At 47.7% G+C, this 23,556-nt stretch overlaps 1 protein-coding gene and 1 long non-coding RNA gene across 3 annotated transcripts in view; one reads left to right on the top strand and one right to left on the bottom strand.

The window, feature by feature from the left end:
• GTPBP4 (GTP binding protein 4) overlaps window positions 1-9,280 on the bottom strand; it is a 31,615-nt gene extending 22,335 nt beyond the window's left edge. The window contains exons 1-10 of the mRNA XM_036910736.2: window positions 9,171-9,280; window positions 8,221-8,391; window positions 5,519-5,622; window positions 5,303-5,439; window positions 4,144-4,244; window positions 3,671-3,763; window positions 2,862-3,053; window positions 2,718-2,783; window positions 801-890; window positions 74-184 (exon numbers count right to left, since the gene is read on the bottom strand). Of these exons, the coding sequence (XP_036766631.2) occupies window positions 74-184; window positions 801-890; window positions 2,718-2,783; window positions 2,862-3,053; window positions 3,671-3,763; window positions 4,144-4,244; window positions 5,303-5,439; window positions 5,519-5,622; window positions 8,221-8,391; window positions 9,171-9,218 (1,113 nt within the window). The 5' untranslated portion in view covers window positions 9,219-9,280. The remainder of the gene's footprint in view (window positions 1-73; window positions 185-800; window positions 891-2,717; window positions 2,784-2,861; window positions 3,054-3,670; window positions 3,764-4,143; window positions 4,245-5,302; window positions 5,440-5,518; window positions 5,623-8,220; window positions 8,392-9,170) is intronic.
• Window positions 9,281-9,320: 40 nt separating this feature from the next.
• LOC118925175 (uncharacterized) lies at window positions 9,321-16,159 on the top strand. 2 transcript variants are annotated; one of them, XR_005029944.2, is made up of 3 exons: window positions 9,321-9,413; window positions 13,856-14,015; window positions 14,977-16,159. It is a non-coding gene; the product is annotated as an uncharacterized LOC118925175 (long non-coding RNA). The 2 variants fall into 2 exon arrangements; XR_005029942.2 differs by lacking the exon at window positions 9,321-9,413 and adding an exon at window positions 9,436-9,583.
• Window positions 16,160-23,556: the final 7,397 nt, after the last annotated feature.

The following is a 23,556-nucleotide window of genomic DNA, read 5'->3' as shown; positions in this document are numbered from 1 at the left end:
CTGGTGCACACGAGGCTGACTCTGTGCCCCTAAAGAGTGTGTGGGGAGCTGGTCTGATCATGGAGGCCCTTACCTTGTCATCCCTCTTGTTTGGGACAGCTAAGTGCAACCTGTTCAGCACCTCATTCACTTTGTTTCCTTTCATTTTGGTTTCAACCCGATGAGCCAAAAGCCTGTCACAGGCCTAGGAAGGAGAGGAAACAGACACCACTCACAAGGCACTCCTGTCAGGAAGGACCCGACCCTGTGCATCCCACCAGCGGTCCAGAGGCCCACAACTGCTCCACACTCCCCTCGGGAGCAACTCCTGTGGCAAGTCCCACTGAGACCCACAGTGCTGGATGGGCCACACACCCCCTCTCCAGGCCAGGCCCAGCCCAAACTGAGGCAGCACCCCAAGGTGCCCAGGCGTGGCTCCCAGAAGGCACCTCGCGCCCTGCTCCCTACTGAGGGCTCCAAACGGAGAGCTGCCCTTTGTAGCTCAGGTTAAGAAAAAAATCCAACAGAGCAATCATTCATTACACTGCCCCAGCTTGTCTTGGTTCTGCCACACTTTTCCATGTGCTTCTGAACACACTCTAAGGGGGACTTCCCACAGCCCCTGGAGTTGGTGGCAGGGAGGGCACAGCAGGCCTGGAGAACGTCACCACTTGAGGTGGGGCACCCCCTCAAATCCCAGGCTCACCGCCCACCTCTCAATGCTCAGTGCTGGAAACACTAGAGGAGAGTTCCCACAACTGACTCTTCCTAAACCAGAGAGCTGGTCACATGGCCACCGCTACCTGCCCAGAGGTGCCCACCTCTGTTTTCACTTGGGTGACTCCCTCTTCCGTCAGGGTGCTGGTCTCCACCACAGGAAATCCTTCTGCCTGCAAATTTGCAAATATTTTCTGGCAATACAAAAGAGAAGTAAAGGTGCATTATTTATTTTTAGCTCCCCATGAATAAATCTTGCTGTTCTGCAAATGGGTGATAATAATGTAATTGTAATTAGCACCTCTGTGGTTTTTTTAACTCTTTGAAGGATGGCTCCCAATAAGTTATTTGTTCTCCTTAAATTCTTCTATGATTATGAAAATACAGATTATTGGGAGGATCAAACCAGAGGCTCTTGGAAATACTGTGAGACCACACCCTTCACAAAGAAATTTGTCAGGGTCAAGGCAGGGACTTTTAAAAGAATGTTTACAATTCTCTTTTTTATAAAATATTTGGCCTCTGCAGCCTAAGAGAATTACTTAGAAAACAACAGAAAAATGTTTAGGACTCAAGCTGCATGTCAATCACTAAGACCTTCCAAGCAAGGATATCCATCTGCTTACCCTCCCCTAAGGCTATGCTAGTGCCTCACCACCGATGCAGGTAAACAAGCCCATGAGGGGTAAGCTTCTCAGGAACATGACCGACTTGCCTTACGACAGGCAGGTCTGACTTACCCATCAAACCCCACCCCGGAAGGAGCAGTGGTCTTGGGGAACACCAGGTCTGAAAGCCAAGCCCACCAAAACTAGCATGTGTCCCAAGACACCGTGTCTACCCAAGCTTGTGATGCAGCGTTCAGCAATTGTGCTCTGAGGTCAGAATCACCAATGAACAGGGCAGGAGACCAGTTGTGCCAGCCTATAGTAACCCAATAGCAGCCACTATAGTCACACTGTCCGACTTTAGCCCCCTTTCCCGCCAATGTCACTGGTAAACAACCCCATGATACAGCTGCTACCACCACTGATTCTAAGGGAAGCAGTGGAAAGGCAGGCTGGGACCTGAGCTCAGCTTCCCCCTTCCCTGCCTGCTGTTCTAGACTTTCCCTCGCCTCTGCCTTCCAATGCCTTCTAGCCTGAAAAACAGATGACTCGACAGGTATTTGGGCCTTTCAAACACAAGTAAACTGTCTGATGTCACTGTTTATCTAATTTGTAATTTAAAGAATACAGTGCAATGCCCCAAGGAAACCAGGTTGGCTGCTTAAAAAACCTAATTTCTACCAAGTTTTAAATATCCAAATAGCAAAAGATAGATGCTGGGAAGAGGCTGTGGGCACCTCCTAGAATTTTTGATCACATAGCCAGGGGTGTGCCCGAGAATCTGAGAACCAGCATACTAGTGCAAAGCTTCTCAAAGCATTTATTCTGCAAGACGCCCAGTAAAGAGAGCTGTGGACTTGAATGAGTCTAGAGATCAGTTTGGAAAAGGGCTGACAATGCTGACAGCCTCTTGTAAACTCAGCAGAGGCTGCATACAGCTCTGCAGAGCCTGGTGCTGCTCCTTCCCTCCTCACTCAGTCAGTTCCCAAACCTACATCCCCATAGAGTCCATGCAGCAGGTCCAGGACACCCAGGTAGCCAGGCAGCCTTCCTACCCACAAACTCCCTGCAGTCCATCCTGCAGAGGCTAAGCCCATCTTACAGCACTCTGCCCCCTTTAAGGCACCAATGAGAGAACAGTCCCTTTCCAAGTAACATGCCTTCCACAGGTGAAATGGACCACCTGGCAAACCCATGGATGTTTCCAGAGCTATAAAAGTAGGAATCAGGAAATTCCAAGTTGAGTTTGTCACTAATAGATCTTTATAATGTCATGTGGCTGAACCACTGACACTATTATCTCAACTGTAAAATAAGACACTGGACTTACATTGCTAAGATACCTGCCCAGCTTTGGTTGTCTGAGAGGATATCCAAGATCAGTAAGAATACTTAGAACATTAAGGGACTTACCTGGTCATCTTCAGAAAGCTCAGCTATTCTCCTCACGTCACATTTGTTTGCTACGACTATAAGAGGCTGGAGCAAGGAAGAAAAATAATGGAATTTACTACCTTTGCACTGCAGGTGAGGGCCTAGAGTGTAGTCAGCACTTACCTTGTTGGTGAAGAGGGGTTGGATGTTCTGAAAGAGCTCCAGCTGCTCCCTCAAGCCATGACCGCACTGCTCAGACACGTCCATCACGTAGAGGACGGCAGCACGCAGGTGGGCCAGGGCCGTGATGGCCTGCATTTCGATGGTGTTCCGATCCTCCAGAGGATGGTCCAAAATCCCTGGAGTGTCTACAACCTACGAATCACACACATTCCCCAGCTTTGCACCCAGCACACCCCAGGAGTCACGCACACACATAAACCCAATGAAATACTGGTCTCCCACATGATCGACAAAACCAGCAAGGCACTGGGGGAAGTGTACAATCCCTAGATATTAAGGAAAAAGGAGGTGTGTGTGGAGGGGCCCTGTGAGCTGATCAGAGGGCCAGCCCACGCCAAGATCAGCAAACACCCATGCATTAGGAATCACGTCATCATTTATAAAGTCAAATCTAACTGTCAAACATTGCCTCATGCTTTTCAATAGCAAATGCCATTTCTACCAACAGGTTCCAGAAGGGTGACATGGAGACCCTCACGTCACCACTGGCATCCCGGTCACACAATGCAGAAATCCATACTGGAGGTAGCTGCTTTCCCTGACCTCTATCAGAGAGACAAGAACTGCCTCAGACAGCCCCAAAGCTCAGAGATTTCTTGTGGGGATGCTTCCGGGACCCCACAGAGCCTTTTCCCACCCACTCAGTCTTATGATCTCAGCACCCCCGCACAGGGACACTCTTGTTCTTCAGAGCCCCTCCAAATAAAACTCCCCTAGGAAAGCTGCGGTTTCACAAGCAGGGCACTCACCTGCCAACGCAGATACTTGTAATCCATGTGCCCCACAAACAGAGACTTGGTGGTGAACGCGTAGGGCTGCACATCCACATCTGCCCTTGTCACCTGAAACAGCAGCACAACATCTAGTCACATGAGCTCTATGCCCCACCCCTCTCAGACAACGTCCATCCAGCACCATGTGGACAGAGCCCAACTGCTTTGGTAGGACAACAAAACAGAAGACCTCACACAGAGGGCTGGCAAGAACGGCAGCTCCATCTCCTCACACCCCAGCCCCACAGCCTCATCAGGTACCCAGTGTTTCCTATAATGCACTTAAACGTCTCAGATTGCTCAGAAACTGAGGGACACACACAAGAATACACCAAACTGGCTCCTGTAGCAAAAGCGCAGGCTCTGACAGTCCATCCTCCTTTGAACCAGTGTTCCAAGCCAAGGGCAGCAGCCCAAGGGCAGCACTTCCACCTCAGAGACAGACTGACCTTATTGATGAAGCTGGACTTGCCAACATTTGGGTACCCACACAGCAGCAGGGTCCTCGTGTTTGGATCAATGGTTGGCAGACGGGACAAATGCTGACGCACTGCAAAACGTTTAGACATGCTTACTTTTGTAAGAAAAATAAGAAACTCAAAGTATAAGATCTGCTTGATTTAGTTAAACCCAGGCCCTGGTTCCATCAACCTCACTCCAGTATTTATAACATAGGCAAGAGAGAAAACAAAATGACGGAGAATGAACAAAAGAAGGGTTTGCTGCAGAGGCACCACAGCATACAGAAGAGTGCCTCCCAAGTGTGGCCGCACCAAAAATACTGCTCCCAAGCCTGACCAAAGGGCTTGTCCTATTGACTGGGTCAAAGCGGGGGCCAAAACATGTCTGACAAGTGCCCAGACCATGTCTAGTGAAATACTTGGAAAAGTGTTCTTAAGAGAGCGAGCAAGCAAGTATGTGTACCGTCACTCCCTGGATAGACAGTGGTTTAACTCCATGCAATGCCTGGACTTCAGGCACCGAGTCCATGATGCATAGCCCAGTGACACCACTGGGCTACCACAAGCATGAAAGCAGCCAAGATTACAGTCTTGTCACAAATTATTTGCAAAATGCCAGGGGAGGGGCAACAAAACCAAACAAGTTAAAAATATCTGTAGTTTAAAAACATATGCATGCAAACAGCAAATAATCGTTTCAATAAAAATCCTACTACATTCACTCAGAAACTGTCCTATTAAATAAAACTATCACTTAACAAAACAAGAAGAGCAGTTTGATACTAACACATGGTATAAAAAAAAATTTTTTTTTAAAACAGTTAAAATGTCAATAGGTTAAACTATAGGTCATTTCATTTGTATTTATTTTTTGGTATTTTCCTACGATTTATAATCTATGTGCCTTACATATTAAATATGGAAAACACAAATTTTCTTAGCAGTGTTATTCATTTGTAATCATTATAAATGCTAGGCTTTTCAGTAATAACTAGCCTATTTAGGACTTCTTACAGGCTAAGCTAGAAAAATAATTTGACCCTGTCATCTCTACAGTAAAAAACAAAAACAAACATAATGAGTTCTCAACAAGGATCAAGAGCCTCAACAGAACACTGTAAAAACAACTTTTTTGCAAAACAAGTACCTTGTTCCAAATACTCCAAACTCTGCCTCTGCCTTTTGATTACAGTACACATTCGCCCAAGGGCAGCACGCTTCAGCTGCTTGCAGCGATAGAGAGAATCACCGTATTTCATAAGCCGCACATAATCTTTAGCAACACTTAAATAAAAAGAAATATGTAAGACGTTTTTCATTTCTTAAAGTAATTTAAGAATACTCTACCAGGAAAATACCTTACTTGTCCACCAGGTTTTTGGCAATATTTATTTGTCCTAGGGCCAGCTTGTAATGATCCTTGTCATAAAGAATGTTCATCAAATCAGCATAAAATGGATGGATATCCTGGAACAAAAACAAAGCAGTCATTTGATACAAAAGTTCCTCACCCCAACTTGAAGAACACATTCCAAGGCAAACACAGCCGCCATCCCCACTCTCTTCAAAGCCCGGCACTTTTCCCAGCCCTCTCTCCTGGCCCAGGCCTGTTTAGTTCTGAGAAAGCCAAAGGAAGCCCAAGGGTCGCTTTGGCCTGCACCTGCCCTGTGCGGAAAATACTCCCTTCATCCCCGCTCCCGTGGGGCCACCATCCATGGACCCAGTCAAGGCCACGTCTCCATTTGTGCACCACACCATCCCCATACTGAAGGCTGAGCTCCAGAAATTCTTTCCTCTTCAACTGTCCATTCTCATCAGCCTGCAAACATGCTGTTACTTCCCAAAAAATTTTTTAAGTTTTAAAACTCCCCTGAAACGTACAATTCTTCCGTTTCGTCACTCTCCTTCTTGGCAAGTACCTTGCCTTCCCTCTGGTGCTCGTCAACCCAGTCTCACCAGGATGGTTTCTACTGTCAGACCAGCCTTCCCCTCCTCCCTTCACCTCTAGGCCCCCAGGCACTGGGCTGCCGGCCTTGCATCCTCTCACTGTCACCAGCCTCCAGGGCACCTGTCTGGCTCTTCCCTCTCACTGGCCACTTATCAAACTCCCAGCAGGCTCATTGCCCCACCCCACTGCACAGAATTCAACTACCGGCCCAGAGCGCTTTCCTTTCCATGCTCATGACTCAGGTGGCTCATGAGGTTTTGAGTGCACCCATGTCCTCATAGCCCACCTGCTCGTCACAAGGCCAGACCTCTCACAAGCCCAGCTCTTCTAGAGGACCCTCAGGCCCATCTCATGCTTAGCGCACACCTACTCCCCATCCTATTCGAGCCACACCTGTGCCATAGCACATCCATTAGCTCTTCCTCCTCTTGTGTCTCAGTTCCTTAGCACAAGCTAACTCGCTGCATTAACCTCCAAGGGACCCCTGAACCCCACAGCCCAGGCATCCTTTACAGGTAGGTAAAAGCATGGCAGGTCCCAGCTCACCTCCAAGGCATCAACACAGAACTCAAGCCCACCCAGCCTCTCTGACCCTCCTCCACCTACTCTGCCCCACAAACACTTGCTCCACCTGCTGGATCCTCCTGTTCCTCCAAGATACAATCCGGACCTCAGGGCCTTTGCACTCAGTTTTTGTGCCTACACAGCTCTTCCCCCAGCAGCCAGGCTCACCACCTCACTGCCTTCAGGTCACTGATAAACACTCTGCACGGGGCCTCCCTGCTCTCCTTACTCATCCGAAATACTACTAATTTCCACGTGTGCTATCCTCCCCCACCCAACCCCCACCAGGAATACTGCTGTACTCCTATACCTAAACAGTACGAGACACAGCAATCACTCAATGAAGGTGACTTACTCTAACTCTCTACTCTTAAATTCATCCTCAGATAACCAAATAAAGCTTAAAAAAGACAAGCAAGAGCATGTTCATAAATTTGAAATTCTAATGTACTAAAAATGATACCAAAGACAAAAAAGATAAAACTTCTTACAAAGAACCACAAAAACTGAGCACTAATTAGATCAAACTATTTTCTCTTTACTCAAACCACACATTTCTAACATCAAATCAGTTTAGGACAATCAGATACTTAAATTTTCCCACCCCTATGTCCTTCCTATAGCACCTGTCCTTTCCCAAGAAACTATTCACATACCTGACAGCATCTATGTAGCAGCTGTGTCAAGTCCCAGACAAGAACAAGTCGCCTGTCCACAGCAAAACTTTACTCTTTACCTTAAACACCTTTATTTCTTAAACCAGCTATTACTACTTTTTTAAGTGTAAAAGAAATTCTTGTCACATAAACCAACCTTTTCTCTCTCACCTTAACCTATCTTCAGGGACTAATTCCAGGCATCAGTGAATTTAATCTCACCCTATATTTCTGGCCCCATATTCTTCAACACCTCATATAACCTTGCAACTGAATGACCCCACACAGGGATGTCATATGCAGTGTATGCTTGGCTTCATGTCGCTAAACAAACAGGCAAACTGCTCTAAGCAGCGAAGTGAAGAGTCCAACTTCTTACTTAATGTAGAAGTCACAGATCCCCATTTCTTCTCACCAGTGAGGCAAGACTTGGTCAATGCTTAACTGACCATCATTGGCTAATGAAGCAACAGAACGACAAAGAGTGGTGACCTCAAGACAATGACCCAACCTGAGGCCACAGAAAAAGAGCCCTGGAAGAGGCAGCAGAGAAGGCCCAGACACACTTGGGAGCCACGGGCACCCTGGGCTTCTGGGTTCACAGTCCTCACTCTCAGAGAGCCTGGTTTGGCCCTGCAAGCCAGAGGTCACAAAGAAGGCTTGAGGAGACAGCTCTGGGCCCTCACAGATGGAGTTTAGTTTGGGAAGGAGGAATTCTCAGGAATTAAAACACCTGAGTTCTGCTCCCAGCTTTGCCACTAACTCAGAGCAAACAATGACAAGTCAATTATTTTCTGTCCCTGATTAGGTGTCAGATGAGTACACCAAGCTGATTAAACACCAATTATCTGAAGGCACATATTTAAATAACCACGTGCATTCCTCAGAGTCACTCACATCCAATTTGGGGAAATCCGCTAGAATCTGAGAGAGTCTGTCGTGGTAATTCTGCTGAGTAAATTTGACTTTCCTCATGTAAAAATGTCTAATGCGATGAATTTGATAATGTTTATGAATAACCGTTGGAGTCTTGCGTTGAGTCTTCGATAATGTCAGGTCAATGAAGTCCTGTGATTAAATAAAATAGGACAAGTTTACACCAAAAATGGCTACTTCTCATCTGCTTATCTGAAACCTTCTTAAAAGGCTAGTATCTAGTAACACTATAAACTTGAAGCTACAAACACATTTTCTAACTAAATCTTTAACCTTGTACCTACAACTCTGTTCATCTTAATTTCTGGCCTTTAAGAAACACTTAGCAAATGACTGCTAAATAAATGTTATCCAAAACTTTCTTGATGTTATCTTAATTTCCAAATACCTAAGAATCTTTGAAACTTAGACGACTCAAGCATAAGTCAGAAAAAATACTACAGAGAGAAAGCCCACAATTTGCCCTTCTTTGATTTTGAAAGTACACAGAATAATAGCCCAAACTAAAATCCACTGTTATGTCTTAAGATATGGCAGGTGACGGAGGAGGACACAAAAGATTTTTACACGAACTCCCCAGTGCAGGCAAACAACAGCGGAGAGGTGCCCACAGTGGTATTGGCAAGAGAAAGGGCATAAATGTCTCACCAAGACCTTCTTCATCTAAAGGATTCCTGGAATCCTTACGAGGCCAGTTCAAAAGTCACCTGCTCCATCGAGTTTTCCCTGACTCTCCCCACAGCTCTCGGGAGGGACCCCACTCCGGGGATCCCCTAACCCCAGGGAGCTAATACCGAAGCGTAGTGCAGGACGCGGGGCCTGAGGGGAGGCGGCCCCTCCCCAGCCCGGTCTGCAGGCCTGCGCCCTCCCGGCCCAGGAGAATAGAGGGAGCGGACGCCTCGGAGCCCTACCTTGGCAGACGGGACCACAGTGATTTTCTTGAAGTTGTAGTGCGCCATGCTGACTGCCGGACACGCGGGACGGGGCCGATGGGCGGGCAGGACTTCCGGCAGGCGGGACTTCCGGCAGATGGGACTTCCGCCTGCTCGCACGCGTCACTTCCTGGCGTCCCTGCACTCCCAAGCACGCTCTCTGCGTCATACAGCGCCCCTGCCGGACGGAGGTCCTTAACTGAGTAGGACACTGGGCTGGGGGTAAGTTGGAGAGCACGGGGGCGGGGAGGTCTGTGGGCACGGAAGGGGCCCTGGGGTCCATGCTACTCCCGCCCAGGCCAGCCTGGCTCGGGGGTACGGGATGTCGGGGTCCTGGTGATACCGGGGTTCTTGTTTGCGGAGTCGAAGAATGAACTTAGCAAACAGTCAAGGTAGGAGAGCCAGGGAGACATTTATTGAGAGATACAGTGAGAGGACAGACAGAGCTCCTGGCGTGAGCCAGGAGGGGACAGGAGAGCCCGTAGTGGTGCGTTGTCTAGGGGTTTTACAGGCAGTTGAGGATATTTGGGAACATGAAAAAAAGCTTAGGGGTGTGGACTTGTTAAGTGGTCCCTGAATATTATAAATTAATTTAAGGAATTTCCTGCCTTGATTTCTCTCTGGGATACCGGCGTCTTGGTTTGGGAGCATATCAAAAGGCCGCCTGCCCAGCCCCCAAGGTGGGCTGAGGTATTGTCTGTTTGCTGAAGAGTAAGTTAAGAATCTTACTTGTTAAACTTACTGGGTGTTAAAATGCAATCTAATCTTTAAGGTGGAATCTTTCCTGCCTTTTACTATGTTATTTACAGCTGGGTCTGCATGCTAAATTAGTTGCCCCGTTTGCAAAATCACCTCATCAGATCTGAAGGAGGAAAGACAGCAAATAGGCCTGGGCCTTTAGCATGCTAAGGTGAACCGTACACATGATTACAAATGATTAGCATAATAAAAGCATGTGCTACTCTTCTTTATCTGGGGAATATTAACTGATCTCAATGAAGAATGACTCTAGAGCTTAATGTTCAACACAGAGTTTTGGTAGGGGGTTTCCTTGCATGTACTTACATTGCTCTGACTGTAAATATCCAGCCTTGCTTTTTCCAGAGGCCCTCACCCTATTCTGTCTAAGCCCATGGTCCCTGTCTCACTGGAGATTCAGGTGACTCCGGGGTATCGGGGATCCGGGGGCTCTGGGAGCTCTGGGGCTTTGGATGTGTCAAGGGTCCAGGGACTCGGGGGGTACGGGGGATCTCCGGGGGTGTCGGCGGTCCAGGGGACCAGAGGGACACGGAGGGCTCGGGGGCTTCGGGAGATATCGGTGACTCCGGAGGGTTTATCTTCACCTAGACATTTCCGTCCCTGATGTGCCCACCCGCCGGATTCCCAGCATGTCAAAGCGCCTAGGGCCCCGCCCCCACGCCCTGAATCCCGCCTACACTCTCGGAACAGCCAGATCCAAGAGCAGGACAGGCCTGCTGCTGTCCGGTGTGGAACTGCATAAGGGATGAAGGGAGGGGCAGGCCAGGACATGTGCCAAGAGTGCCGGATCCGGACACGGGACAGAGGAGAAGCCCTGTCCGGGGAGAGGGCTGCAAGCAGCTCCCCACAGTATGTTAGGAGCCCTCTGGAATCTGCCTCAGGAAACCGACAATCTCTACTGTGGTTTCTGTTAACAAGAGGACACCACCTTGGGCAACGCCGAACCACATCCCCGTGGTAAACCTTCTGTAGGTGTGACCATGTGCCTAGCACTGTTCAAAGCATTTGACCGCATACTACCTTCCTGAAGTCCTACAACCCTGTGAGGTGGGTGGTGAAACCGAGGCCCCACAAGGCCAGTAACTAGCAGCTGGCCTATGGCTCCTAGTGTTGGGGGGAGAAGCGTTGTGTATTTCCTCAGTTCTTGTCCCGCCGCGACAAGGAATTGAAGGGCAGAGACACAGTAGTGAAGCAGAGTAAAAGTCTTTTAATGTTACTTAGAGAGAAAGTGCAGGCGACCTCAGAGTGAGAGAGGAGCAACCTGAAAGGTTGGGAAACGTTAAAGTTTTGCACCCAGGAAGTGCAGGCAACCTCAGAGAGAAGCACCCTTGAAAGGTTGGGGGTTCCCCCTTTTAAGGATTTTTCAGGAATGTGACAAAGGGCTAGGGGTGTGGACTTGTTAAATGGTCTCAAGTATCTTGGATGAGACATTAAGTTTCTTATAAGTCCTCTAGGTAAAATTAGCTTAACACAAAAAATTTACTGCTCTGGTCCCCTCCCAGGATAGCAGCTTCCCGGTTTGGGAGCATATCAATCAAGACTATATGCCCTTCCTCCAAGGGCAGAGTTATTTGTTTGCTAAAGAGTATGTTAAGAATCTTCTTCTTAAACTTCCTGGGTTTTTTTTCAAAATGCAATTTTGGCTTTAAGCTGGGATCTTCCTTTCAATAGGGACTTTACATTGTTACATTGCTTTGACTGTAAATATCTTGCCTTCCTTTTTCTGGAGGCCCTCACCCTACTCTGTCTAAGCCCATGGTCCCTGTCTCAGTAATATTCCCAACAGCTTTCTGATGTGTGCTGAAGTAAGATCAGAGGCTTGCTTTTCCCCAGGGTCACGCAGCTCAAGGTGGCAAACAAGACTAGACCCCGCTGAGGACCAGCATCTCTTGAGCCAACCCATAAACAAAATCATTTATACAGATAGTATCTGGAGGGAACAGAATTTTTTAAAGTGATAATAACAATATAAAATATCAACATATGTAATTTTTTAGGTTTTATGTGAAAGTCCTCTTGTTCATGTATAACAGAAGGGAGACATTCATTAAGAAACCAGATATAGGACAAAAGTGTATTAACATTCATGTGAGAATAAATGAAAAACTGACAGGTCTTTGGTATTTTACTATTCTCCCATGAATTTGAAATCATTTTAGCTTAAAACGCTTGATAAGCACTCTCCATGGTGAGTTGTTAAGGGCCTGAGCTCACATGCAGCTCTGCACCTCACAAACTGCATATTAGACCCTCAGCCCTGGTTTCTCTTTCACAAAATAGGGAAATAATGCCCACCTCCAAAGGCTTGTCTGCAATAGTTGATTAAGTTCCATCTGCAAAAAAACATAAGGCAAGAGTAAGTAATGTAATGACTATCATTAATAAAATTTCCTATAAAACTTCATTGGATCAGCACAAGATAATGATCTGAGTATTGCCATAACCCATATTAAATGTCAAATTTCTTATCAGGAATCTCAAGTCCTGGGTGTGACAATAGCATCAACCCTTGAGCATGGTCATGCAGAACCCAAGTTATTTGCTAGCTTTTCAAGAACAAGAACTAGCTCATGAAAAGAGATGTATAAAACACCCTCCCCTCATTATACATCTGTGGGTGTGAAATTGGAAAGGGGGTATAGGACAAGCAGACCACTTGCCAGGAGCCACCTGCTTTTCAGTTGCTCAGCCATCAGGCCTGTCTGTGAAGGCACCAGCAACCTGAAGCAGCATGGTCCCACAGCCATATGCCCTTGATGGGCACCAGGTATCCCACACAACCTGCACATCTATGGGAATCAATACTCTTCCTTTTCCAGGTGCACTTTGCCAGGCTGAGTGCAGCTGCCTGGGGGCAGGTGTATTCCAGACCAAGACCAAGCTGCTAGTCTCTGGGGGAACTGGCTCTCGAGGGCCCTTCCAGGAGAGTCGGAAAAGGCACTTCAGCAGAAGGCAGATCACCAGTTCCTGAGCTGATACTGACTGTATCATGGGGTTGTCTGGTTACTGGGACTCCTCAGAGTGTGAGGCCCGTGACGGGAATGTTAGCCCTACCCGGGCAAAGGACACTCTCAAGGGTGCCCTGCAGTGCCTTCTGGTGACTTCTGACAGTCACAGCAGGGCACAGTAAAAAGGCTGTTTTTCTGGGCCTCTATTTTCTGGACCTGGTCTCCTCTGTCCTACCCTCTTGTTGCTATAATTATGGTTGGTGAAAAATATTTCTTGCAGCAGAATCTGTGCCAGAGAAATGTGACAAACTTCTTGCCTAAAGGAGCCTTTGGAGAGGACTACACACTTGGCCCCAAGGAGCAGTCTGGTGTTGGGAGGTGTTTCATCAGTGCCTGTGTCAGTCGTTTCCCTGGGACCCTGGAAGCTGTGTTCTGGCCCCCTCACCTGCAGGTGTCACAGCTGCTGTGAGCTATTGTCTAGACATGGCTGGGTCTGTTCTGTCCTCTGTGAGGTGGAGATGGGGTTCCTTATTGCCCTGAGTGCTAAGGACAATCCCAATAGGTCAGAATTGCTTAGGTGAATTCCTGGCACTGCCAGGCCTGTGGCATTTGGAATCTGGCTTGTGTATTATACCCACTTATGTCACCACTCCAGCCCTACCCCAGGAGGAAAGCTGCTGCAGACCTCCAGCCCAGTGATAGCCTAGACAGATGCACCCCTCGATTCTGACTGACAGACTTTCCCCCAAGGAGCCTGTAACCAGCACCCCGACTACTGGCCCAGCTCATTTCTCACTGAAAAGAGCCCACAGAGCAGGGACAGGATGCGGAGCCAGGCTGCCAGCTGTGCACAGCCCACAGCCACATTCTGCCCATCGGCCTGCTCCCTGCTTCTGGCCCCCAGCCTCCCAACCCATGACCTCCTAACCCATGGCCTTTCGACCTACCCCACCCCAGTCCACAGCTTCCTGATCTTGGCCTCTTGGCGTGAACCACAGTGCCTCAGCTCCTGGCCCAGGGGAGAGGAGCCAGGCCCGCACAATGGCATCTGTGTGCACGTTTCCTTGAGAAGTGATTGGTTAAGAGGAGAACTCATGGGAGGAGAAAGAGTTGAAAGGTGGGCTCCTCCTCGTGTTACTATAACACTGAAAACTCAAGAGAAGGGGAGTTTTACTTTAATGTTGTTCCTGGTGCCCATCACCTTGGGCTGCTGTGACAAAACACCACAGATGGAGCAGATGGAGTGGCTTATAAATGACAGATTTGTTTCTCACATTCTGGGGGGCAGAATGCCCAGACTCAGGTGCCAGGTGGCTGCACTCTGGTTAGAGCCGTTCATGTATGTCCTCACCTGTGGAGAGAGGACATGGGTGTCTCTCCTTCTGGGCACTAATCCCATAATGGGACCCCCTTCATCACCTTACTAGTCTTCATCACCCCCAAAAGCCCTGTTTCCTCATGCCATCACACTGGCGCTGGGCATCAACATAGGAATTTGGAGGGACAAAACCTTTAGTCCGTAACACTTAGCAAGTGTTAATGTAACCGTGAAATTTATATAGTCCCTGTGAGTCATGTCCAATCTTAAATGTGCCGTAGGACAGACAGCATCTGCTTGGAGGGATGAGTCCAGTGGGGTTGCCCTCATTCCACAGAGTGGGAGCATGGCAGCCACACTCCACGTTAGCCACCTAAGCCCTCCCTCCAGAGCTGCATACAACATCAAGAAGGTGACTCCATTTTTGAGACCCATGGGATCTAGGCAAAACTTTTGATTTCTTTATTGTAAATTGAGTGCAATAACAATGTCTACAGAATGGGGTGATTGTGAAGCTTAGATAGTAAGCATGACATAATTATCACAGTGCCAGGATGGGGTAAGAATGCAGAAGATTCCCCATTAGCTGTGTACTTATTACATACTTGGTCACAGTAACATTCACTAAATTCGTGTCCTAGTCATTCAGTTTTCATTGAGTCTTATATAATAATTGCCTTGCAGGGAACCTCAAGCACATGCCAGGTAACTTATTTCACAGCAGCTCAATGAGGTGGGTGTGGCCCTGTCTATTTCACAGGAAACACTGGTTTTGGAGAGGTGAAGTGGTTCATTCAGTCACAGCTGCTGAGTGGCCCAGGTGGAGATGGAATCCAGGGCTGCGGAACTCCAGAGCCACTCTTCCTATTGCTCTGCCTGTCAAGAGTCACTTTGTTCTTCAGAGATTACTTTCTTTCAGTGTTCAGACGGAGATGGGATGCACTCAGGGTTGTATGCTGTAAATAATCCATGGCACAGGTGTTTCACTAAAGCAGTACCTGTGCGTGTACATTTCTTCTGGGGGGGGGGGTAGAAGAACGGTTTCTGTCAATAAAACACTACAGACAGGTGGGATTGTCCTGGCCTGTGCTATTTAACTAGTGCCTTGTGCATGTTGGCAGCTGTTGATAAGGGATGTTTCGTGCATCAATTACAACACCAGTATATGAATCATCCCATTACATGAACACACACACTGTTCTTTCCATTTTACAATTCCCTAAAGGACCCTTAGGTCTGATGAAAATTTCTAAAAGAAAATAAAAGGTGATAATAAAAGGTTTGCAGTCAGATTGTGTACTTATGTTTGATTAATTTCCAAATGATTCTAAATATCTACTGGAAGAATTTCTTAAGATTAGCATTCTGTAAAACACCCAAAAAAAGACTCAAGAAAGGCAATTACAAGTTTGATGTTGCAACAGACATCTGAATTCTTGGTGTTTATGAAAGCCGGTTAGACAGCTGGTTGCACTGTCCACCCCTCAGGGTGGAGAAGATCTGAAGTTCCCACCCAAGCCCTACCACCAACTATTGTAGCAATAGCAAGCTAAGTGCTTTCTCCACTATTTATTGTGAATTAAAAACATAATATTCACTTACCGGGATGTATCAATCTGTATAACCTTGGTTATGCTGTGGTGATGACAGTCCCTGCATCTCAGCATAGTGTTATTTTTCTCTAGGCCCACATCGGGTGCTCTTCTCTGGACATTCCCAAGGGAACCAGACACCGGAGCCAATGCAGCCAGTTGCAGCTGGGAAGGAGAAAGCTTGACAATTCAGGGCTTCCCCCTCTGTCATTGGCTGGAAATATCCCACGAGGCAGGAAGCCCAAGGCAAACAGTATGAACACCCACCACACTGGCCTCCAACACGGTTGCTCCAGAAGCATGTGTTCAGTCAATAATTCAGATATGACACAACAAATACTATTTTGAACTAGAAAAGGTCAGGCAGCAACCCTTTCTGTTCATTCATCCCAGGCTCACAACCAAAATGGCTGATACAGGTACAAACATTTTTCATAATGGTTCCCTAAAAACATCACACATATAGCAATGTCTCCGGGAACCAATAAGCCAACACTCCTAACTATGCACTAAATGTGCAAAGACTCCAGAGAGCAACCCTGCCTGGGTCAGCCGCCCTGCTTCCTTGCTCCTGGTAGAGCCTGTTCCTATTGATACCAGTCTTCATAGCTCACTTTCCACTGGGATTAATCCAAACAACTTTTATTTGATTGAGTTACTCTCATTGTCAAAAAAAAATTTCTAAGCACAGTACCATATATTCAGTAAACATAAGTTAAAACCCACTCAAAACGGCAAAGTACTTGGAAGGCTTTAAAGTGGGTGGAGAAAATTGAGTCTTACAGAAGTTCACAAACTTTCAATAATAAATCCAGAAAGTACAGAACATAGAAAACCTCATGATGTGATAGTTTAGGCAGTTTATTGTTGCCTGGTGTGTATGACTTCACATAGATAGTGTTTTCCATTCTTCAGCCTAGCACAATTTGCACCCTTTTTATTTCGCTGGCCCACTGCCATAGCTAGTATGAGCTGATGTGATCTAGGCCAAATTACTTTTAAAATAAGCTATATGTTGAAAAAGTAGCAGATCTAGGATAGCTTTGGATGGCATAGAGATGCCAAATCCAGGCTTACCCTACTGTTGAGAGACCCAGGCAGTCTCAGGCTTCCCTGCAGCACACACAGTGACAAACCTTCAAATGAAGGCATTCCACTTCTCCCACATGTAAGCTGGACACCCGGATCTGTCTCATACTGAAAACAATCAAAGGTACCTAAAATATATTTAAAGCGCACTTTTAAATGATCTAAAGATTACAGGAAGACGTGTCAGTGGACACAGGTACCCAGACCAACTCAGCACTGGCTTCATGCTCAGAGCCTCTGCTAGCCTGGGCTCTGGTAAACTTATGTTTACTGAATACATATACTGAGAGACTCAGGCTTTGGAGTTCACAGGCTGGCAAAAGGGCAAGAAGCCCAGTATCCACCCTAAGAGAAGAAACAAAGCAGCCCCTCCATAAATCTGGGCCCCAAAGGTACACGCTTGGCACTCAGAAAATGGGGAAGGGGGCCCTGGGAAGTCATAACCAAACTGGGTGTCATGGTGATTTCAGAGGACTTGGCAAAGCCAACACAGTCCTCTCTGAAGGAATTCATTTGCATGCCAGGCCCCAAAGAGCCCCTACAAATAATTTTCCATGGAAAATGAACAGCACACAATAAAGTATCATTAAACCCAAAAGAAAAGGCTTTAGAACAAGAACCAGAAGAAACAACAAAGAACAAAAATTGAGCCACAAAGATGTCAGAATTGGGATTAAGGAGCATAGCACAAAATAGCATTAGGTCATGTTTACAGAAGTAAATGCACGAACTTTAAATGTGTGCAGCAAAAAAGAGAGAATAAAGCTCAACTGAGAAGACTTGGAAAAATTCTAACCAAAACTTACTGATTTTAAAAAAGTAATCATTGAGAATGAAATCTCAACTGATTTAACGGCAGAATAGACATAGATGAAGAAAGTTAGAGAACTGAAGTGTAGATGTGAAGAAATTATCCAGAATGCACCCCCAAAGTGGTGGGAAATACAAAGATAGATTTGTCCCAGTATGTGTTTGCAACAGGAAATAGTGGCGTGTTTGATGGGCCTAGATGGACAGAGATTTAGAAGAGAGTGTGGACAGGAGTGTGGGCCACGGGCAGGAAAAGAACCTACAAAGGACACTGACTGAGCCCTCGGCTGGACACTAGGAAGCTGCCTCATCCCAGGAGCTGAATGGAGGTGTCAGGAGGTGGAAAGGCCTCCACAGGGTCAAAGGAAGGTAGGGCACCGCAACCCCAGGAGGGGGGAGGTGGCAGGGGAGGGTGCCCAGGTGGCCTCTCCTCACTTCTGCTGGGCCCCAACACCAGAATGCAGGAGCAAAGTGGGCCAGGGTGTGGGGCAGCTTCCTGGTTCAGAACACCTCGGAAGACAGAGAAGTCAGAGGCGGAGGAGAGCACAACACAGGGGAGAGGGGATGTGAAGGTGATGGGGGCTTGAGAAGCAGTGTGTGTCTAGTTTGTCTAGTGAGAATTCCAGAGGGCCTGAGGAGGAGCAGAGAAGAAGACATCTGCAGACCTGACAGCTAACATTTCCAGGGTCGTCCTGACACCATCATTCATCGATCAACCCAAGTTTGCAAGACCAAGTCCCAGCTACCAAATGCTGACACTGAATATCAGTTGTAAGCCAAGGTGATGTATTGAAGATTATTTTTCAAGAATGTCATTTTGCAGATGAGAAAGTGAGTTCTGCAAAGATTCGGTGACAGCCCTAAATTCAGCCATCTGCAGACCATATCTCCGCAGTTCCTGGTCACTACCTCCATCATATGTCACCAGACTGCCTGGATTTCCTTACTTCCACCCCAAGAGCTGTGATCTGTGTGAATTCAAAGTATTCATCATTCGATGGAATCCCCCCAGGTTATTCCATTATTATATACAATTTCTTCCATTTCCTCAAATCCAAGCTTTTATATGAAAATCTAGTTAAAGCTGTGCCCCTTGGCAGGGGGAAGAACCTTTCCTAAGAGATACACTCAGAAAATTTAGTATATTATCATGTCAGCAAATATTACTAAATTCAAACTGTCTGACAGATGTGGCACTAGCATGTGGAAACATGGACATCAGTAAAGCGAGTGTCCCTGCCCCCAGCACCTGCTGCCAGAGCATGCATGCCAGCAGCAGCCACTGGTGATGCTAATGAGTTGATTAAGTCAAGAGATGTAATTTGAATAAGTACATAAACCTATTTGCAACTCTATTGTAAACCATTTTCAGTTCATGAATTTGCTATGTTTTTCCTGACTACTGGGAACCTATAAAATCATAAAGATAATTTGCCTGTTTCCCACTTAAATGTCAGTATTCTACATAAATGGTTTCATTGGGTACACAAACAGTGCCATGTGCTGGGTAGGTCAGCTGTGGTTAAGACCATCAGCAAAGGAGGGCACTGGTAGGCTTAATCCTAAGTCCCCCTGTCCCCCTTTGCTATTTTCCCATTTGTTGCCACATATGCACACCTTCCCCAAACTCACAGTGACAGGTGGGACAGCCAGCAGCTAACCTTCATCAACTCTGTGCCAGGGTGTGCTCTGAACATTTTACATACATTCATCTTTCCAACAACCCTAGAGGTATCTATTAATGTGAAACTTTAAAATTGAGCTAAACTCTCTTTTTGTTCTTTTGTAAACAGAAAACAGATTATAGGTATGGCCTGGTGACTGTGGAAACACCAACAGTGGCCTGGCCTCATTCCCACTTTCTGACAGGAGGCGTAAGGTGACCACATAGGTAGAGGGACTTTGCTTTATGGGGATTATTTGTAGCCTTTAAGAGAAGTTTTATCACTTCCATTACAGACACAGGGGTCAAGTGGGGTTTCCCCATTCAAGGGCAGCTTTAGAACCAGGTGGGTCTGGAGAAAGTTAACAGGCCAACCCTACAGAGAAGGCTTCAGATGTGCATTGGCTGTCCATGGGAGGGCTGGTGGGTGGGTGCGACCCCAGGGGTTCGCAAGTCATCTTCATGGGAACTCAATTGGCTGCCCCCCTCATGGACCTTGTCACATTGTTTGATGGCAGAGCTGGTGTTTGCTTTTCCAAACCAGTTTGGCCAGACCTCCTCACAGAGGCTGTCATGTGTGATTACCCCTGTGGAACTACCTTCGCCCCATGTACTCCAGCTTGCCACCCCTCCTGTCTGCTCTGTTCACTACTGATGAGATGCTGGGCATGCAGGTAGGCCTGTGTTTTGGATCTGGGATGCTCTTATGGCCAGTGGCCCCTGGGAGCCTGGCTTGTCCCTACAACTGAGGACTATTTGCAGAAAACATTCAGTTTTCCTACAGTCATTCTGAGAACCTCTGATTCCAAACTACAATTTCCCAGCTAAAAGTTGCTAATTTACAAGCTCAGATATGTAACTTTAAAACTCAGGCACACATGTTAGACTGGGCTGCAGCCACATTGGCAGCCCACTGTGTTGTCTGGTACATGGCCACAGATGAATTCCAGGGACATGCAGGGTCCCCATCTGGGGTGGGAGTGGCCTTCACGGACTTGGGAAATCAGCCTGTGAGGAAACTGGTCAGTCCAGTGGGGCCTGACAGCCTTGCAACCACCATGTCGCAGGCATGCCCAGTGGCCACTGTCACACTGACTTCGGTGTCTCAGGAGTGCCTGGGGCCCACTGTCACACTGACCGCTATGTCATGGGTATGCCCAGGACCCGCCATCACACTAACCACTGTGTCATAGTTGTGCCCAGGACCCAACATCACACTGATCTGCCCCTAAAAACAGTCTTTTTGGCAACAACACCAGCCAAGTCATCAAGCAACCCTTTGTCACCAACCATTGGTAGGCCATCACCTGGCTTTGTCCACAATCACAACCCTCTGTAATTTTTAGAATTAGAAGAATGGTATGCAATAAGGAGAATCTGAAACAAATCATTGAAATTACCTGTAGTTCCAGGGCAAAGGGGGTTCTAGCCCTGGGTAAGTTCACTCTGGATTTGGGGAGATTGAAAAATGACAACAGAATGTTGGGGGTAAAAAGGGATTTATCTGCTTTATTTTCACAGCAGTAGGTCAAGCACTAGAATCCCATCTGCCTTCCTCTCAACCTCTGCCCCAGGCTCTGCGTCCATTCCAGGCTCTGTCTCCTTCCAGGCTCTGCCCTCACCTCCAGCCTCTGCTCTCCCCTTAGCACTTGGTGGAGCTCTTTTTATAGCAACACAGCAATAATGGCTTATAGCCAACAGGTATCCAAGCATGTGCCTGCTCATTAGGCTAAGAATTGTATCATCACATGTTACACAGTGGGCAAGTAGATTAGGATCAGGTGAGGATCCTGGCCATGGTAACTTCCATTTTCCCTACACTACCTAACACCTAGCAATAGCGGAGTGGGGCAGGGGGTTCAGAGGGCCCAGGAAAACTTTCTTATACAGCAGGATGAACAGTGGGACATACTCATGGAAGGTCACTGCTGGCTTGACATAACAAGGTAATGTGTCACTTAGGGTCACTGTTAAATAAATCTAGTCCATGTGACTTTGGGAGCGCTCAACTCTTGTGTGCAAACAATACCTGCAAATAACATTTTAGCTAATGAAAACCAGTGTGGCTGCTGCCAGAGCCGGAGAAATATGATAAAAGCCAACCAAAGGCAGGTTAGTTTCCCATTTTTACATGAGAACTAAAGTCTCAAGCAGGCTCTGGGTACTCACAGGGTGGTCCAGGCACCCCTGGCCAGGGGCAGAGCTGGCCTCTGCTGCCCAACATCTATGTCTGCCCTGGCCAGAGTGTGTGGTCCAGCAACCCTGGCATGGCACTGGCAGCAGCTGTGAGCTTCCTGCCATGGGAACCTTCTTCCAACAGCTGGGCCTGGGCCTTTCCACTGCCGCCTGGGGCAGCTGCCAACCTCCCTTGAGAGAGCTGCCTCAGAGGGTTCCCAGCTCAGAGGTGAAGCCCTGGCCTAATGGAACAGGACATGGCACAGCCCATGGCAGGTTGGTCAAGTCCCAAGGCATGAACACCCAGCCATGAGCCTTCCTTGTGCCTGCACCTCCCAGCAGGTGACCTGTCCTTGCACCTGCACCTCAATTCAGTTCAGAAGAGATCATTGGTTTGCAAGGCAGGTTTGAGCTTCAGGAAAGTGTGGAGGCAGCTTAGTGTATGTGGATGAGAGGACTGGGCTGAGCAAAGATCCTAGACAGCAGAAGGGATGGGTCGGGCAGGTTAGAACCTCTTCAAAGAAGCTAAGCAGGAGGAGGGTGCAGAGCCAAGACAGGGAAGTGTGGAGGGCAGGGGAAGGGCAGACCATGCTGTGGCTGCTGGAGAAAGGGCAGTGGTGTCTGCTCCTTGTCTCAGCTAGCTAGAAATGTGCTGTGCCATGAGGTCCCCTGGGGATGTGTGACCATGTGTGTGACGCCGTGACACAGAACCATCCCCAGCTAGTCTGGCGGCACCCAGAGAGGAGTGGCAAGCACTCTGGGGAGTCAAGGCTGAAGGTAGGTCAGTACCACTCTGCCTCAGAGCAGAGCATGACATGTGTTCCATCAGTGCCGAGACAGTGACCACCCCTCCTGCTATTAAGGAAAAGCCCTCCTCAGTGTGACTGCATTCCATGTGTCACCAAACCTACAGCGAATACCAAACAGATGTGTGTATGCCCCTGCAGCCCCAGCAGCAGTGGCCTGACCAGGGCAGCTTTCTGTGCAGGGCTGCTGACTGCTCTACTTGCAGATTCCCCAATCTTCAGTGGATTCTTCCTAGGCCAGACATAATCCGTAATCATAACCATGCAGTTCCTTAAAGTGAGGCTTATTAGAGAGAGATCAGTAGATGATTGCTGGGACCACTCTAAAGAGACAAGAGCAGGGACAGCCTCTGAGGGAACTAATCCCAAGATGAGCACATCCAGCCACCAACAGTGCTATGGTGACAGGTCTAATACTGATTTACAACTTCTCATCCCTAAGTGGCTGCTAAGGTGCTGCACTCAGACTGCGTGCTCTAGAATCCAGTGTCATCAGCTGTGTGGCCTGGGGACAGTTTCCTCATCTCATTCCAGTAGTGAAATAAACTGCTGGAAGCACTTGCATGTTCTGGTCACTTAGAAAACGCTCTGTAAGACTGAAGTGTCTGCACACCATCATGGCCCAGCTCTGATGACTCTTTCCTCAGGTTATGACATTCAGGCAGCCCCTCTCCAGGCAGTAGAGGCTCTTAATGCCCTAGGGCTCTGCATGCTGGAGGGAGACCCTCCCTGTGTTCATTCATGCACCTGCTCAGAGTGTGCTTTAAATGCAGGCTTGTTAACCAAAGACCTAAAGCAGCTCTTCTTCTTTCCAGTGGGCATGGCAAAATACCTGCCATAATTCCTTACTACCAGAGAATGCTTTCTTCTTTTTAAACTTGTGTAGCTTCCAGATACTTCTCTCTACCCATTTAGTTGCTCTAAATGAGCAACTCCCAGATGGGATGCACAGAGAAAGCCAGGGCACCCAGCAGCGCCATGCTAGTGTGCCTCGCCATAAGCACCATTTGGATAAGCTGACATGGGTCAGCTTCATCTACCAGGCTGGGGGTGTGCTCAGTGAGTCAGCCTTGGGGAAGCAGGCACAGCCTCAGCTCGTCGTTTTCCCTGGGTCATGGCCTGCCCTCTGTTTGTCACTAGGATATCTGTGCTGTCATGGTTCTGCCAGGCTGTGGCCAAGGATACACAGTAATGCCTATTGTACA

This window comes from Manis pentadactyla, chromosome 3 (assembly GCF_030020395.1).
Source record: "Manis pentadactyla isolate mManPen7 chromosome 3, mManPen7.hap1, whole genome shotgun sequence".
Taxonomy (NCBI): Eukaryota; Metazoa; Chordata; class Mammalia; order Pholidota; family Manidae; genus Manis; species Manis pentadactyla.
This window is presented reverse-complemented; position numbering and strand designations above follow the sequence as displayed.